The 18894-nt window shown below is 32.9% G+C and overlaps 1 protein-coding gene across 6 annotated transcripts in view; it reads right to left on the bottom strand.

The window, feature by feature from the left end:
• Ehbp1 (EH domain binding protein 1) overlaps window positions 1-18894 on the bottom strand; it is a 305243-nt gene that overhangs the window by 241560 nt on the left and 44789 nt on the right. For 5 of the 6 annotated variants that reach the window (XM_077792155.1, XM_026387183.2, XM_026387186.2 and 2 more), the window contains exons 3-5: window positions 15719-15776; window positions 6780-6875; window positions 2187-2240 (exon numbers count right to left, since the gene is read on the bottom strand). In XM_077792155.1, coding sequence (XP_077648281.1) covers window positions 2187-2240; window positions 6780-6875; window positions 15719-15776 — 208 coding nt within the window. The remainder of the gene's footprint in view (window positions 1-2186; window positions 2241-6779; window positions 6876-15718; window positions 15777-18894) is intronic. The other variant, XM_077792156.1, reaches the window with a different exon arrangement.

The following is an 18894-nucleotide window of genomic DNA, read 5'->3' as shown; positions in this document are numbered from 1 at the left end:
GCTGGGAAACTAGAAACACAGTGTTCTCTCAACCACATCATTCCCAGTAAAGTTTTCATAGTTATCTCATTATGTAGTAAAACTTAATTTCTTGTAATATCTCAATTAAAACATTGGTTTTATAAAGTGAACTATATAGTTAAAAGCCATTTATATTATTATATTTTTGTGAATCAATGTATTAATAAATATTTATAGAGAAGGAATTCTAACATTTTCTTTTTCATTTTCCTCCTATGTTTATTTCCTTACCAATGTCTGATCCTAGCAACTTCAACCATTTCAGTAATAAGTAGGCAAATGTGCAAAATAAGTTTCTGACTTTTCATTGCTCTTTTACTTCCAAACCACATAACTCCAATATGGAAAGGATAATCCAAAATATACTTCTTTATCTTAAACCCATTTAAATTTCACCATTTTACTTTAAGCTTAATATGTCCACATTGATCTTTAACATACCTTTATAAAATGCATAATACAGAATTTATGAAGGTTATTTTCCCAAAATTCCAGACTTGAATTTCTTTTGCAGTCAAATCTAATATATATCAAAGAACTTTTTTATATCTTTTGTACATTAACTAATTATAACCTATTATTAAAAAATTTGGAACCACTGTGTCTTTAATGTAAGATTAATTATGTAATAAGAACACCATTCTAAACAAATACAAAATTAGTTTTTGAATATCTTTGTCATTAATTACAAGTCAAATTTAACTGCTAATTTTTGTTATTGTGGTAGTGGTGGTACTGAGGACTGAAAGCAAGACCTCACACAAGCTCTCTACTACTATGCGTTACACCCCAGCTACATCCCAAGCCCTTTTAAGACTTCCTTTAATACATAGAATTAACAAAAATACTTCAAGTATGATGCTCAAATCTATCAGTATGAAAAAGACCAAACTGGGCTAGGGTAGTGGCTCAGTGGTAGAGCACTTGCCTAGCACACATGAGGCACTGGGTTCAATCCTCAGAACCACATAAAAATAAATAAATAGATTTCTTGGGTCCATCTGCAACTAAAAATATTTTTTTTAGAAAAAAAGTCAAAATTGTTAAGATGTGAAACCTTAACATGATTGACAGTGGCTTGGAATACAGTCATCAGAACTCCCCTAGTGTATTTGGACCTATTGGGCCCCTAATCTTCCCTGCTCTTTAGGCTTAAAAATGGCACAGGCACTGTTGCAAAAGTACAAAATTCCTTTACCACTGAAATACAAAACAAAATTAGATAAAGACAGGAAGAATATAATGCAAAGCATGTTATAAGTTTATTATAAATATATTTTAGATGATGGTGACAACAATGGTAAAAACTAATATTTGTGGAGAATTATTTAATTCTCATAAAAACCCTATTATTTTCTGGTTGAGAAAACTTGCCCATTATCACAGAGTTTAATTCACTGGAAGAACTAAAATTTGAAATCATGTCTCCCTGACTTCAGAGCCTTTATTCTTAAACACTGTATTTTCATTACCTGTCTTTAATCTTAGTCAATAAGCATTTATTGAATACTTACTATACCTACTTGGGACTCTGGAATATGTAAATTAATTTCAGATGATTATTAAAGTACTGATTTATTTGAGTTTTTCAATCCCAAGAGTTAAAGCATGTACTTTTTTTGGAGGGGAGTGTTATTGGGAATTAAACCCAGGGTGCTTTATCACTGAGCTATAATGCCGGTCCTTTTTATTTTTTATTTTGAGACAGGGTCTCAGTAAGTTGCTGAGGCCCTGGCCTTGAACTTGCAATCCTCCTACCTAGGTATCACAAATCAATGAGATTACATGTGTGTACTATCATACTGGATTACACATTTCCTTGAAAGATTTCAAAGGTAATTGATGATTTCATTCAATAAATGTTTATATTGAGTACCTGCTATGATGTTAAACAGATAAAAAGATAAATAACTGAGACATAAGTTTGCCATCAAGTCTCAAACAAAATACATAAAATATTACACACATAATTTAAGCTTTAACAAAAGCATTTCTTTCAAATAATTCTGCTTATTATCATTTCATTAAAAACTTCTAAAGTCGGCAAATTGCTAGTTAATTTTCATAAGGAAACATTTCTCCTACTGTCAAAACATTCATGGACCTGAAAAATGTATATATAAAGTAAAAAACATGAAAGGTGAAGGAATTTGCTATTAGCTTACATTTTCTATGACAAATGTCCACTCTTTGTCTTCAAATTCCTCTGCATGAGGATCCTGTAATAAAGGCAAAATATGAAATTGAAATACATGTCTTTAATCAAATCAATTCAATTAAGACATTACATACAACTTTGTTTTTAACTTTTACTAAAAGGGAGAAGTAAAGGGTTGGGATTGTGGCTCAGTGGCAGAGCACTTGCCTCGTACATGTGAGGCACTGGGTTCAATCCTCAGCACCACATAAAAATAAACAAAATAAAGATACTGTGTCCATAACTAAAAAAAAATTTAAAAAAGGAAGAAGCAAAATAGCCTCTTACCCTTATGATACTTTCATAATTACTCTAAGTTTAAGTCCACTGTTTTATGTTATGAAATTCTATATTTTACTTTTATTGATACATATCACTATTTTCCATCATTTCATCTATGGCAAGACAAAAAGAAACCTGATTGGAGATAGATAATTCATTAGGGTTATTAAATGCTCATACAAATCTCTGCCCTCAGTTTTATCCATAAAGTACTTTAAACCAAAAGTACCACTCCAAACAAGGTGTTCTTCAGTGTAGAGGTTTTACACATATCTAGAACTCCTAAGCATTACACGCAATTCATAATCCAGACAAAATGGTGAATCAGCATGGGATATTGATACCCTCCTACCATTTCTCCCCATTATCCCTGGAAATGCCACAGAAACATGAGAAATGCAATCTTTTTTTTTTAATACGGCCCACTTTTGCAGGCATTTATTTGACAAACATTTATTAAGTACTTATTACCTAAGAGTTTGTAAAGGTGTTACATGGGTTTAAACATAATTGTTCTTGCTTCCAAAGACAAACACAATAACTTTAATCTAAATACTTATATATGATGAATGAAATAAATCCACCCAGGTAGGTTAAAAACCTGACACAAGAAATTTTTTTGGTGGTGCTAGACAAGGGAAGATCAGGACAGTATAGAAGAGAAAGGAAACTGAACAATTGATACTGGTTTCCCTAGCTGCTTCTGCCCATGAACTAGGTTTATGGAGAACAATGACTATAAATAAAGATTGAAGGAGTTTTTCATAATGGATTTAAGACATAAATAATGCTAATTTAGAGAACAGCCTATTATCCCCCCAACCTGTCTTATTTTTTTAAGGAAAACAGCATAGCTCCAGCATAATTAGTATCAAAAAAATAGTAATACAAAATATGTATTGAGCGCTCACCATATTCTAGTCATTGTGTTAAGTGCCTTACTCATCACAGTAAGTTCTGACATACATACTATTTTCACTCCCACTTAACAGAATAGAAAACTGAAATCTAAGAGAAAATTTCTCATAGTGCACAAGTAAACACTGAAGCATTATGATGCAATACCAAGTCTGTCTGACTTTAATCTACTTTCAGTTTAACCACTGTGTCCCAGGACCAAGAATGTTATCTGGCACACAGCAGGCTCTCAAGAATACTTGATATATGAATTAATAGATGCATGTCTCAAAATTTAACAAAGATTTAACAGTACCCTATATATTCTATGGAATACTTAACTTCTTAAAGTGGATAAACATTGTTTCTAAAACACAGATGATGTATTGCCTCTAAAATAATTTTTACTAAGGAATAATTTCAATAGACCAAGAAACATCTGATAGGGTAGTTAGTAAAAAGATGTGAAAGAAAGAACAATAATGTTCATTTTTAAGGGACTTAAAAATGGCATATTTATATAATTAACTCTTTATATTACTGACCAGACAAAAACATAAATGAGAATGACTTCTGGTTTGAATCAATGAAGATTTATATCCTATTCTTTCTCTATTGTTTCCTTTCATCCTAGTACTGAAATGACTTGAAGAGTTGCCATTTTCCTTCTTAAAATCCTAAAAGTCATTTTTTAAAAATTTACTAGAAACAGCTATTTTCAACTTAATTCAAATTTCAAAAACAGGTACTAGTCTAAAGAAATTAACTTCTAGTTAAATCAGAAAAGTTATTGGGTTGATAAAGCACTGGTCTGTCATGCATGAGGTCCTGGGTTCAAAACCCAGCAGCAAAAAAAAAAAAGGGAATAAGTCACCAAAAAATGAAATATATGGACTGAAGCTAATTGCAAATTTCAAGACTGAATAAACTACATTATTTAGTATAAGAAAGGAAAAAATATAAAGAATTTTTTTCACTTGAATTATTTTTAAATACTGCTCAAAAACAAGATCCAAAAGTTGCCATGAAAGATTGAAGTTGTTTCATTTTGCTCTGTACTTTTCACTTTTCTATTAGAATTTCTGAGGCCATGGGAGAGTCAGGAAGATAAAAATTCAGTTGAAAATTCATTTAAATATTGAAAACGGTCACAAGGTTGCTCCATTAGTACAAGTGACAAGAAATGCTGAATACAGCAAACTGGAAAGGAAGAGATGTTTTGTTTTTCCTCCTATATTCTAACACCAAAGGCTTCAGGTTCAGTGATCTCAAGGACATAGGGAACATTCTCATCACTACTCAAAAACTACACTAACTCCCAATACTCCAAGCAACAGTCATTTTCAGCTCAAAATCAGTCAGTGTATATTTTTATCCCAAACATATGGCCGTCAGCTATTTACCAGCTCCATTCTAACCCCTTGTTCTTTTATCACCATTTTTTAAAAGTTATAAAACTAAGTCCACTCATTTGCCTTACCAATATGAAAAAAGACTAAATTAACATATTTAAGAAAGTACTCAAAAGTCTTCTTTAAGAATGTCACATCTTGCTGTCTAGTCAATATTCATAACTTGTGAAAAAAGTAAGCAAAGAGGAAAGAATAGGACTAATGGGATATTTGAGCAAGTTACTTTCCTTTCTAGTCTGTTTCCTTATCATTAAAATGGTAATAATGATAAAATCTTAGGGTTGCTTTGAGAATTAAATAATACATGTAGAAACTCTGAAAGTACCGCTCTTAACCAACCAGCTTAGCACATTAATTCCCATAGAAGAATTATGCAGAAGAGGGTTTAATAAACAGGCTTATAGGGTATCTGGTAAAAGGGCAATAGGGTAGACTGACCATCCTGGAAAAGAAGAGCTGCTACGCTACTGTGTTTCATTCCTTATTTATGCCTGAGCAAATCAGAGAGAAGGTGTGTATGTGAGTGCGCACGCGCGTGTTTGTGAAAGAGAGAGATGACAAGTACAATCAACTAACGTTTCGATGTCAGTAACAGTAACATCAAAATTAAAAAATACATATGTTAAGAATCTTTTATAAAACAGTATGAAATACAAAGCATTTAAAAATAATACTTTAGGGCTTGGTTTGTGGCTTGTGGTAGAGTGCCTACCTAGCAAGTTCAACACTGGGTTCAATCCTCAACAACACATAAAAAAATAAATAAATAAAATAAAGTTGTTAGGTCCATCTGCAAATAAAAATGTTTTTTAAAAAATAATACTTCATCTATGGACCAATGCATTAACATTCATCTTATTGGATTTTTTCCTATTGATCTTAACAGTACTTTCTGAATACTAAAGTGAATTAATATTTTGGATCACAAAAACAAAAGCACTTTTTAAAACACAGTGATTTCACACTCAGTTCTAATTTCACTTTGCTTTACTTTAATTTCATGTCCTAAAAAACTTAATGGATTTTCACAAACTTCATAATACTTAATGAGATGCCCTCTTCTCTCTTGTCCTTCTGGAAAAGTAACTTCCTAATCTGAATCATTCAGAGAGGAAATAAAGCTTTTATTTTCTAATTCCACCATCCTCCAAAAAAGCTAAAATTTGAACATACTTGTCCCACCATTTTTTAGGAGCTGGTAAAGAGCTGGTTAGAAAAGTAAATACTTCAGTGCTTGATTAACATATGTGTGAAGAGAATTATAAAGTTTCAAAAAATATGGAAGATTTTCAAGAAAAAATATATACAAAACAAGAAGAAAAGTACATGAACAGTTACATTTTTTAATATGTGCTTTGAATGTATAACCAGAATTTGCTGGTATTATACTCATAAATATTAATATCAATTAATATTTGCCAAATATTGATTATAAACATGTCTCATTACATTGACATTAGTAAAATAAACTAATTTTAAACAACTCATTATTAAAAAAGACTAACAAGGGCTGGGGCTGGGGCTCAGTGGTAGAGTGCTTCCCTAGCACTTGAGAGGCCCTGGGTTCGATCCTCAACACCACATAAAATAAAATAAAGGTATTGTGACCAACTACAACTGAAAAATAAATATTTTTTTTAAAAGGGACAAATCTAAGTATTCTATAAACTTTAGCTTTTCACAGGAAAAGTGCTTTAAAGATTCCTATGGATTGAATGTAGGAAGTGGTAAAAGAAGTATCTCAGCTAATATTAACAGTAACTTCAAAATGATCCCTGAATTATTCAGACTTCATAGACTGTAAAATACTGTGATGCTTTACATCATAGTAAATTGCTATATTCCTAAAAATAGTGTACATTAGATACCAGATTGGATATAAATGTATGAAACAATAAATAATGAAATGTTCTCTCATTTAGAACCATGGGTATTTAATACATTTTATAACTTATAATAATAGAACTTACCTTAAAAAGTGTTACAGTTATTTCAATGTTTTCAGGAACAGGCCATACAACAACACCACGGTATGGATTCTTTATTCCAGGTTGCCAGCTATGAGCCTATCAATATGAGGTACAGAAAATACAATGTTAATAATTTACATGAGTTTATTGACTTTATTTAGTTATCCATTAGATCTATAGTCTCTCTGAAATATGATTAGTAAACATGATTAGTAAAATAAAAACTTTCAAGCATAAAGCTGGGCCAGAACAAGTCATATCACATGAGAGTTATAGATTACTATCTATAAAGAAAACTTCATCCCCATATACACACACACTGAAAAAACAAAGATGTAAAAATCCTTCATACTGGGGATTAAACCCAGGAGAACTTTACCACTGAGCAACACTTCCAGGCCTTATTTTATTTTATTTTATTTTTTTATTTTGAAACAGGGTCTCACTAAATTGCTGAGGCAGGCCTCAAACATACAATTTTCCTGCCTCAGCCTCCTTAGTAGCTGGGATTACAGGCATGTGCCACAGCACCCAGCTCTCATATATTCAAAAGCTATCATTTCTAATTAGATAGAACTTTTATTAGGAAAAATATTTTTTTGACTAAGAACTTTAAGACATTCTTTGAAAGAACAAATACTAATCAGGTGTAGTGGTGCATACTGATAGTCCCAACTACTCTGCAGGGCTGAGGTGGAGGATCACTTGAGCCCAAAAGTTCAATACCAGTGTGGGCAACACAGTGAGAATCTGTATTGAAAGAAGAAGAAAAATGGAAAAACATAGCTGTGTGCTTTGTATTTAAGTTCATTTTCCACTAAACTACAATGTTTATCCATTGGGGCAAGAAAAAGGAAAACAGCAATTTTTCCAGGCAATATTTCTAATATTCTAATACTTAAAATTTAGGGGATTATTTTCCCCCTTATAAGTCTTGATTACCAAGGTATCCTAAGGAACCTCCAACCCCCCAAACTTTCAGGTGAGTTCATCACCATAGTTCTTCCTTTGTGGTAAAGGTGAGCTGATAGAAGATGGCAAGCCAAGATATCTCAACCAAGTCTTCATCTCTATGGGCTGCAGGACCATCCATGAGTATATTATGAAGGTAATAAAGGGTAACACAAAGTACTTTCTATGTTTTAGTGCATGTTCTGACAGTGAGTTTAACATAATTAAATTAATAGTGGCTATGAGATAGCTACTATTGATTCATTCATTCACTTGATACTATTTGCCAAGCACTGTTCTAGGCACAGGTGTAGTGAAAAAGCATCTGCCTTGGTGGAGTTTATGGTATAAATGGGAAGAGATGGACAAGTAAAATATACAGTATATTAGGTGGAAGTTAAGTGGTAAGGAGAAAACACAGTAGCGAAGAAGGATAGAGGAGAGGAAGAGAAGTAATACTTCAACAGCAGTAGCCGGTTTCACTGAGATGGTAACACTTGAGGTAAGCCTGTAAGAAACTGGACATGAGAAGAGTTTTCTAGGGGGAAAAAAAACAGCAACTAGCACTGAGGCACTTAATAAAAAACAAGGACAATGTGGCTGGAGCAGAGTGGTCAAGAGGAGAGAAGCAGGAGATGAGGCCGGAGAAGAAATGGAGGGCCCAATCACATAAACCCCTCGTAGGTCATTACAAAGATATAGGTTTGTACTTTGCACCAAATAAAAAGTCACTGGAAGTTTTTAAGTGAGAAATTATTATCTAAATTATGTTTCAACAAATTCATTTTGGTTAATTTGTCCAGAATAAACCGCAGACATGGAGAGGAAAGAGCTGAGACCAATTTTGAGCCAATCATCAGCTGGCAGCTGGAAGTTTGCTGGCAGCTGGAAGTTTGCTGGGGCCCCTTCGGCTGTGGCTCTCAACACTATTGCAAAAAAAGGAAGCAGGTGCTGCAGGCCAGGCATGGTGACACATTATTGGAAAACCAGCAATTCAGGGATGGGGTTGCTGGCTCAGCAATAGAGCCCTCCTCTAGCATGAGCGAGGCCCTGGGTTCAATCCTCAGCACCACATAAAAATAAAATATTATAAAAAAAGGAAACCAGCAGTTCAGGAGACTGAGGCAAAAGGTTCACAAGTTGGATGCCAACCCAGCAATTTAGCAAGACCCTGCCAATCAATCAATCAATCATTCAATTAAGAGCTGGGATGTGGCTCAGTGGTAAAGTGTTCCTGGGTTCCTGGAGTCTCAATCCCCAGTACCAAAAAAAAAAAAAAAAAAAAAAAAAGGAAGGGGAGAACTGATGGTGATTTGGCTGTGACTAATTCCAAAGACTTTGTCCTTGAACACTAGAAGAAAGAAATTGCTATTAGTGAATATGAGACTGTGGGAAGGATAGGTTTGGCAAATAAGTTCAGATGAGCTGTTTTACACACATTAAATCTGAGTTGCCTTTTAGATACATAAGTGTGAACATTCAAACAGGCAGCTTGAATATACGATTCTAGAATTCCCCAAATTTGGGAATTAAGAGCACATAGGTGATACTTTGAGCTTAAGAGTGGTTATGATCACAAGGGATTGAATACAAATAGAGAATATAAAGGTTCAGGGACTGAGCCTTGGAACACATTAACAAGTCAAAGAAATGATTGGAATCAATCAGCAGAGTTGCATCCCTGAAGTACAAGAAAAAACAGGAGGAATGTTACCAGTGCCAAAAGTTAATGATAGGTCGAATAGGATAAGGTCTGATAACGACCCCTGGATTTTACAAAGCAGAAACATTAACTTTATAAGAGCAGTGCCACTGTAGTGCTGACAGCAAAAGCCTGATAATGAAATCAAGGAAGAATAGGAGGAAAGAAATTAAAGACAGAAAATACATTCAACTCTTCTGAAGTGTTTTGCTGAAGGGAAAGAAAAAAAGGGAAAAAAAAAGGTTAGTGCTAGAGGGAGAAACAGTAACAGAAGATAATTTTTTTTTAAGAAGAGAAAAACATTCTGAAGCTAATGGGAAATATCTAGTACAGAGGGAAAACTTAATGATGTGGAAGAGAGAATTGCTAGAGTATTGTCCTTAACAGGAAGCAGCTGCCTTTTTTGGAAGCCCATTTTTCCATAATCAAAGAAAAGAAGTTCAGAATACATGAATGCACATGCATGTCAGAGCACAGATGTCACAGATGAGGAAACTAAGGCACAGATCTGCCCAAATCTCATAACATGTAAGTAGGCAAAATTTGAATTTGAACGCAGGCTATGGAAATGAAAACGGATAAAGATCATGGAATCTTATATCCATGCCAATATTATCAAATTTTATTAGTTAAAATGACAGATGATATAGACTTAAAGTGTACCCCAAATCCAACTCACAGATTTTCAATAATTCTCCTTCTCTTCACTCTCCATTGTCCCCATTACAAAACATCAGGTAAGAAGAAGAAAGTAAAGACTCACCATAAGAGACTTAGCACACCATAGTCAAAGGTAAAGAACTAAATTTTGTTGATTAAAAAATATCTTCTGCAGAGATTCCTCTAGTCCCCTATTTCCATGCCTATTGATAGCTAGAAGGTCCCTATAATTATATTTTCATAGCCTCCCTATACAACAGAAACATAAAAAAAGAGTATAGACTGAACTTTTCTCAGCCACAGCACAAAGAATGGAATATCTGTAACATTCTCAACGGGGGGAAAAAATTACCATCAAAAAGTTTTAAACAAAAAGGTCCTTAGACCTAATTTAGGTCTGGACAAGGAAACTAAAGCAAGCAAAGAGTAAATGGCTTGCCTGAACAGATAACTAGTAATTAGTAGAAGAATCCACATTCCATGATTCCAAGTTCTTTACCCAACCCGTATCATTCATGTTCAGTTCTATCACTGATTCAGGCAGTAGTCAAGAAAACAGTCTTTTATCTCTAAAAACAACATTTCTGTGTATGACACAATAACAAAATGTGAAAAGCAGGAAATGTAGAATCCTCCTAACAACTGTGCAGTTAGGAGATGGTAGTTTCAAATGATTTCCTCATGAATCCTAAAGTCTGGTTCTCTAAATGATGCCTTTTCAAATATCAGTCTTGGATCAGGAAATGATAGATTGTTGAGCAAACAAAAATACAGTCTGCTTACCAACCAAAATCTTTTTTAAAATAAAATAAAATAGAAATATGCTAGTTCCTGAGTTGAAAATAAGTTGCCACTTTTCTTACCTTTCTATCAGTATCTCTCAACCCAGAAAAAGGTCCAACCAAGTTACATCTCTATCTTTCTGATATTCCTTTGGGGCCTGTAAACCTGAGTTAAGACACTAACAATATCAACTACCCTAGCTAAGTAGCTGACAATGAGTATGTTCAGTGCCAGTGTTATATCATTACTTAATTATTATATACTATTTAGAAAAATAAGAGGACCAGGAAAGTATACTAGAGAAGAAATCAAGATTAACAAAAAGTGACAAAACATGAAAAAAAATGGTTTTCATATTTTCCTAAGAACTTAATATAATGTCTACCTCAAACAGCAGTGTTTCAAGAGCCTGAAGCTAAATAACGAAGTTTAATACAGGTAACTAAAACTAGCTCTGGTAATAACCATCTAATTGTACCAACCTTTAATTTAGGTTCTTAAGAGACTGATATAGAAAAAGCACATCATTGGTAAATATCAGCACTATAAGAAGCCTGATTAGTTTTCATTCAGAGTAACAGAAAGGATTTCTCTAGAAAAGAATTACACACATAAACCAATTATTTATCTCCTAGTATAAGTTAGGAAAGTGAGGTTATTTAATCATTTGCCAAAATTCTAATGCAGATAAGACATTAGAACATGTTACCCAGGTCCCTCTGTAAAGTTTTTCTCATTTTTTAGATCACATCACAGATTCTTTGGCATCTACCAAAAAAAGGTGTAGGGAAAAATGCAACATTTCTCAATTTGAGGTACTGACTTTATAAAAATGCCTTACTTTCTAATTATTTCATGCCTTGCCTTACCTAAAAGATTGGTACCTTGGTCTGGGGCTGTAACTCAGTGGCAAAGCACTTGCCTACCATGCATGAGGTACTGGGTTCGATCCTCAGCACCACACAACAATTAACAAATAAATTAAAGGCATTCTGTCCATTGACAACTACAAAAATTTTTTTTAAAAAAAGATCGTGTATCTAGTATGAAAATAAATACAACTAATAAGCACTCACTTGTTATTTCTGATTCCTGAAAAATAAAAATATTTCACTAAAAATTTACAATTGCCATATGCTTAAGTCAATAATTTTTTATTTTTAAAACTGCTATACCCTTATGTTTAAGATGTCACACATAAAGTCATCCTAGTATTGCCAACATCACTGCTATTAAGCAAAGTGAAGGTATACCCTTCCTCTTCACATGGAAGGATACATATTTAAAGGCTGTAGCACAACCACAGAGCAAGGAAATAAAAGATAGCAATGCCATCAAAAAACTGGTGTACGTATGTATTCATAAATGAAAGTACATACAATATATATTTACAATATATATTTACAGATATATAGAGATAAGATTTAAAAAGATACATAAAGAGACAACAGAAACAAAAAGATTACTTTGTAGCTCAAACTCTTTTCAACATATTAAAAGTAGAACGTCTTTTGTCCAATGCTTGCAGTGATCTGTGCCCCTAAGTGATTTCAAAGGCACGTAGAAGCAAATAATGTATATTTTAAAGGAAAAGCATCAGAAGAGTCTTTCAGGGAAAAAAAAAAAATTCTAGTCTTTGTATTTAATATAACTGATAGCTAAATTTAGAAAACCTGGTGGGGACAAGCTTTTTTTTCCCCCAAGAATTTCAAAATGTCAGGCTGGGGTTATGGCTCACTAGTAGAGCACTTGCCTAGCATGTGTGAGATACTGAGTTTGATCGTTGGCACAACATAAAAAAAAATAAGTAAATAAATCATCATCATCATCATTCTTCATCATCATCATCATCATCATCATCATTGTGTCAATCTACAACTAAAAACATACTTTTTGAAAAATTATAAAATGTCAAGGATCTCAAGTTTCTCAAGATTTTTTTTCCAAAAGTTATTTTAAGCACTTTTAAAATGTCGTAATCACTTCATAGTTTCTGGAACTAATTTTTATTTCTTTATTTAGCTATTACATCTGATTTATAAAATAACATTTTCACAGATACTTGAATATACTATTGTATATGTTGTGATAAGCTCAACACATCATCAGTTGTCATAAACTTTTCCAAAAGAGTACATCTGCGGTATTTTAAGAAAACTCGATGACTGTGATTGTAAAGTAGTCAGTCATTCCTTGATATACAAAGAGTGATTGGGTTCCAGGACCCTCCTTGGATATCAAAATCCACAGATGCTTAATTATTACCTATGCATGTCTTATCATATATTTTAAATCATCTTCAGATTACCAATGTAAATGCTACATAAATAGTTGTTCTATACTGTTGAGGCAATAATGATAAGAAAAAAATCCACACATGCTCACTACAATCATAATTTCTTTTCTCAAATATTTTCAATCCATAGTTGGTTCAATCTACAAATGTAGACCCATGGATAAGGAAGGCTGGCCATATACAGGATGGTTTTGAAACATTAAGAGCGTTACACCTAGAAAATGAGTCCAACAAGAAGAAATTTCTTCTAGAAAATATTACATTCTGAGAAAAATCAACCTGTAGCCTCATATGTTTGTATTTTATGATCTAAAATTAAAACAATATTTGATACAATATGAAAAAGAATCTAGACCAAATGGAAAATTTATTTGAATCACTCCAAAAATGTAAATAAACTTTTAAAAGTACACTTAACATCAGATATGAGTATTTGTGATTAACCTATAATTTAAAGTATTTCATTATGTTCCATAATTTTCTTTTGGAAAATATTTGCTACCTTATTATGAAAAGGGAGAAATTGTTTTCTGTTTATAGCTAAAAACATGTAAGGTCTACTTCTGAAGTTTAAGAGATATAATCATATTCATCTATTATATTTACTGGGTAATATTCTAGTCCTTTCCACAAAAGCTTAAGACCCAGTCAGCAATCTGACATACAGAAGACCCTGTGTCTATTTTTAGACCCCTTTCTCATAGGTAAATAGATACAGTATCTAAATTATAATACCGCCAAACTGTAAATGTATGCTGTAAAGAAAATGCTGCTTATGATGTAAAGCATCTTAAACTTCTGTATTGCTGTTGGGAGTGCTTGGCAATTTCTTAAAAACAATCCTATTTTATTACCCAGGATTACATCACTAAGTATTTGCCCCCCCAAAAAAATATTTGAACAATAATGTGCATAGCAGCTTTATTCACAATAGTCAATATTCCTGAAAGGAAAAAAATTGAAACAAAATAAACACTCATCAACAGAGGAAAAGATAAATAAATTGTAGTATATTCACACAATGGAATACTACTTGGCAATAAAAAATAAACTGCTAAAAGACATGAGAGCATAAGTAAATCTCAAAAACATTATACTGAACAAAAGAAACCATACATAAAACAGGACTTCTGTACTATTTTACATAAAATTCAAAAACAATCAGTCTAAGGTGACAGGGTTGGGAACTGACTGGAAGAGGAATAATGAAAATAGTCTGTATCTTGACAGAAGTGGTAATTACACAAAAATACATAGTGATCAAAACTCATTGAAATATAATTGAAATATGTACATTATACCTCGTATAAAATTTAGCTCAATAAAAATAAAACTTGGGGCTGGGGCTGTAGCTCAGTGACATGATAATTATATGGGTTTAATCCTTAGCACCGCATAAAAAAATAAGTAAATAAAGCCATGCTGTCCATCTACTACTACAAAATAAATAAATAAATAAATAAATAAAACTTGAAAAGACCCCTTAGTAAAAAATTAAAAATTTTAAAAAATTTTAAATTTCAATTAAAATTAATAATTTTTCTTTATATAGGTCTACCAACATTCCTATGGATAAATATTCCTATGGATATTATGTAGCTATAAAAATATATTCACATGTATCTACTAAATAGAATTGTTAAAATAGTTGTAAAATTGCTAACAGCCTTTAAAATTTCTTTTCTAGTCCCCACATACAAAACTATCAGTACAAAAAAAATTAAAATCTTGAAAAGCCAACTCCTCTTGAGATCTGAAAAAAATTAATCCTAGATACAATTCTTTAAGTGGTATCTGTTTAATCATTAATTTTTAACACTTTACTTACAGAGAATTTAAATAACCATTGTGTTGCTCAAGGTTACTTACTGTCTCAGAACATTGTGCTGTTGTAACAAAATACCATAAACAGGATAATTTATAAACAGCAAACATTCATTTCCTCATAATGGTGGAAGCCAGGAGGTCCAAGATCAAAACATCAAAATCCAGTGAGGGCCTTTTCTCACTGAATCCTAACATGGCATGAGGCTGATGGGCAAAAAGGATTGAACTGCCTCCCTTCAAGCTAGGGAACCTAATTCATGAGAGAGAAAACCTTCATAGCCTGATCACCTTGTAAGGCTATCGCCACCTAAAATGTGATAGGCAACATCTGAATTTTGGAGGGGGACACATTCAAACCATAGTAGTTACCAAATTCAATATCAAAACTCAGGGGGGCTGGGGTTGTGGCTCAGTGGTAGAGTGCTTGCCTAGCATGTATGTGTGAGGCCCTAGGTTCGATTCTCAGCACCACATATAAATAAATAAATAAAACAAATGTTTAAAAAAAAAAAACTCAGGCATCTGGCCCCCACTTTAAAAACTGCAGTTAAAAGATTTCAGGGCCTAATCAATCTATTTTGAGTAGATTAGCTAATAAGAAAAAAAAAAAAAAGACCAAGTAATATTTTAAAATATTCTAAACTAGGACAAGAAAAGCTTAAATTTTTGACTAAAAGTTGAATTCAATATTTGGGCAAGAAATTTAGAAAAGAGACTAACCTTAGAAGACTTTCTTCTACTTCTTCTTGTCCAAACTACCACCAGTTTATCTGGTTGCCTGCCAAAGAGGAAAAAGAATTTAAATATTCAGTTATCTAAACCAAATTAACACTTTTACTTTGGTGTCTTTAAAAGGGAAAAGTCTCCCAAGGGGTGGGGAGGTTGTCATCTGCTTTAGATTATACAGGACAATGACTCTTCAAATAAAGGGTCGAATACAGATGCAATCTAATTTAACTACTGTTTCATCCACATGCTATTCTAAAAATACATTAGCAATTCATTGAGAAAAGCCAAGTAAATAGAACATTTAGAATTGATTACTTACATATCTACTCCAAAATATTAGTATCATAATTCTAACACATTATTCCCTTTATAGAGAAAAATAAGCATAAAAAGGGCACTTTCAAAATAATTTAAATCTATGGGTTACACTACTTTTTCATCTCCATATCTTATGAACAGTGTTTATAGTTTTTAAAACATTTTAATAATCATTTCAATTATCTCCATTCAAACAACCCAGTACTGAAAAATAGGCAAAGTATACATTATTACCTACATTTTAAAAGCTTAAAAACCCTGACTGATCAAAACCTCTGGCAGAACCAAGACCAAAATTCAGGTCTTTATTTCTCAGACCTCTTTCCTTTTTACCCTTCTCCTAGGATAAAGTAAAAATAATAATAATACATTTTTAGTTAACACAACTAAGTTCTCTTTTGGGCTTACAGAAAATGTTGAGACTATGATTTTCAGTTACTTTAATTATATTTTCATCTTTTAAAAGCTTAGTTTAAAAGCATCTTGCTTAGCATGTGTGAGGCCCTGGGTTCCATCTCTAGTACCACTAAAATTAAAAAAAAAAAAAAAAAAAGTTTTATCTTTTTTTTTTTTGAGAGAGAGAGAATTTTTAATATTTATTTTTTAGTTTTCGGTGGACACAACATCTTTGTTTTGTATGTGGTGCTGAGGATCGGACCCGGGCCGCACGCATGCCAGGCGAGCACGCTACTGCTTGAGCCACATCCCCAGCCCAAAGTTTTATCTTAATCAAAAACAGAACATTATATTCATCTTGGTGACCTTTACCACTTCCTATGTCCCTTTTATTTCATCTTGGAATCCCTTACCTTCAGGGGGGACTTTTCATCTTATTTTATTTAATTAAATACATACACATATGATATACACACATAATAAAAGGATATCAGCCTTAAACTTCTCACCCAGTGATCCTCTTACAAATCTATACTGTTACCCTCCTACAAAATCTGTACTGTCCAATGAAAAAATACTATTGAGAAAACGACTCAGAATACAGCAAAGAAATAAAATGATAAAAATATTTTAAAAGGTGAAAGACACAGAGGATTAAGTGAAAAGCACATACACCTAATAGAAATTCTAGAAACTTAAAACAGTGGGGAGAGGCAATGCTTAAGTATATTCCAAACTTGAAAAAAGGTAGGGGTAGGAATCCTTCGATAAAAAATATATATTGATAAATAAAAACAAAACTGCATCTGTATACATTCCAATTGAAGTTCAGAACAGAAGAGTCAAGAAAAAAGTCATAAAAGGTACTGACAGGAATAATTGCACTAACAGCAGACTTCTCTTTAGCAACAAGAGACCCCAAAAAGCAAGGAAGCTAATAAACTTGAAGTGCTTAGGGAAAATAGCTACCACCCTAGAGTTTTATGTCTGGCTAAACTACCACTTAAGAAATGTTTATATACATGCAAAGACTAAGAGTTTGCAATGTATAGGACAAGGAGGAGTATACAAGAAGCAACATAAATAAGGCAAAATGTTAATGTTTGTTCATTTAGGTGGTAGAGCCTAAATGAGATACACAAAAAAATAAGAAGGTTATCAATATTGAAAGTATTCAACTAAGGAGCTATGTAAACAAATGTACAATGTTTTTGATGGTAATGATAAGCAAGATGGTATAATTCAATAGAAGATGGATGTTTTTCCATTCAAGACAGCCTAGTTCCCATCAAATGTTAGGCTTTAAAGACAAAAATGCAAGATAAAACCAGTGGCTTGCTTTGGTGAGTCTTCCAGAGAAAATTTCACTGAGAAGGGTGGCCAGTTACAAAAGTGTTGAATTATAGGCAAAAGAGATGAGTGCCTATGAAGCATCAGAACATTAATTTTTAATCTAGGAAATCGTTACCAATGGAGAAACAAAATTTGAAAATGAAAAAAAAAACGGAAACTGTCTTAAAAACATAGAAAAGTACAATAAGACAATGACAATAAGGATGGAGGGCAATAAAGCAACGTGACAGATGGAGCAAAGAAGATATCCACTAAGGCAGTTTAACCATAGAGGAACTCAGTAGCCAGCAAATATATCTATCTTGTTTGATAGCATTGATGTTTGCTGGAAGATTCTACTTAGATTACCGCACTAACCTTTTCACTTATGTTCTCATCTTCAACCTCAACTCTTAAATTCTATAGTACTTTTATAAAAATACTATCATACCTTAACAGCTTTTCCTTGTTTATTATCCTATGCTGGATTCCTATACTGAAGGGGCTACCAACAGACCCTTGGAGGTTGGGTTTTACAGGCATATTTGACCTAAAGAGTATTGTGTTTTATTTAGTTTTAAAACTTAAAATTTTTTATTTATTTAAACAAGGTCTATGCTGTCCCAATTACTGCAAAATAACATTTATGTTCCTCAGCATGGTTTATAAAGCCTGATTCCAACCTACATTTCTAGCTGTAAGACTCAAATATCTCATAGCCATCTTGCTCTCCAGCCAATCCCTAAACACATATTCCTTAATTTCTTCACATCTTTGTATATTATAATCCTTTAAAAAAAACCTACCCCTTCTCCCCCTTTTTGACCTGATAAACTCTTAATTTATAACTTTCTTTGTGAAATTATGACCATTTTTCTTTCTTTTTTTTTTTGAGAGAGTGAGAGAGGAGAGAAAGAGAGAGAGAGAGAATTTTTAATATTTATTTTTTAGTTCTCGGCAGACACAACATCTTTGTTGGTATGTGGTGCTGAGGATCGAACCCGGGCCGCACGAACGCCAGGCGAGTGCACTACCACTTGAGCCACATCCCCAGCCCCCAAATTATGACCATTTTTCATTTCATCTTTCCTCCTTGCTTCCCCCAACTCCATACCTCAAAC

This window comes from Urocitellus parryii, chromosome 12, assembly GCF_045843805.1.
Source record: "Urocitellus parryii isolate mUroPar1 chromosome 12, mUroPar1.hap1, whole genome shotgun sequence".
Lineage (NCBI taxonomy): Eukaryota > Metazoa > Chordata > Mammalia > Rodentia > Sciuridae > Urocitellus > Urocitellus parryii.
Note: the sequence above shows the minus strand (reverse complement) of the source record. Positions and strands in the feature narration are given on the sequence as shown.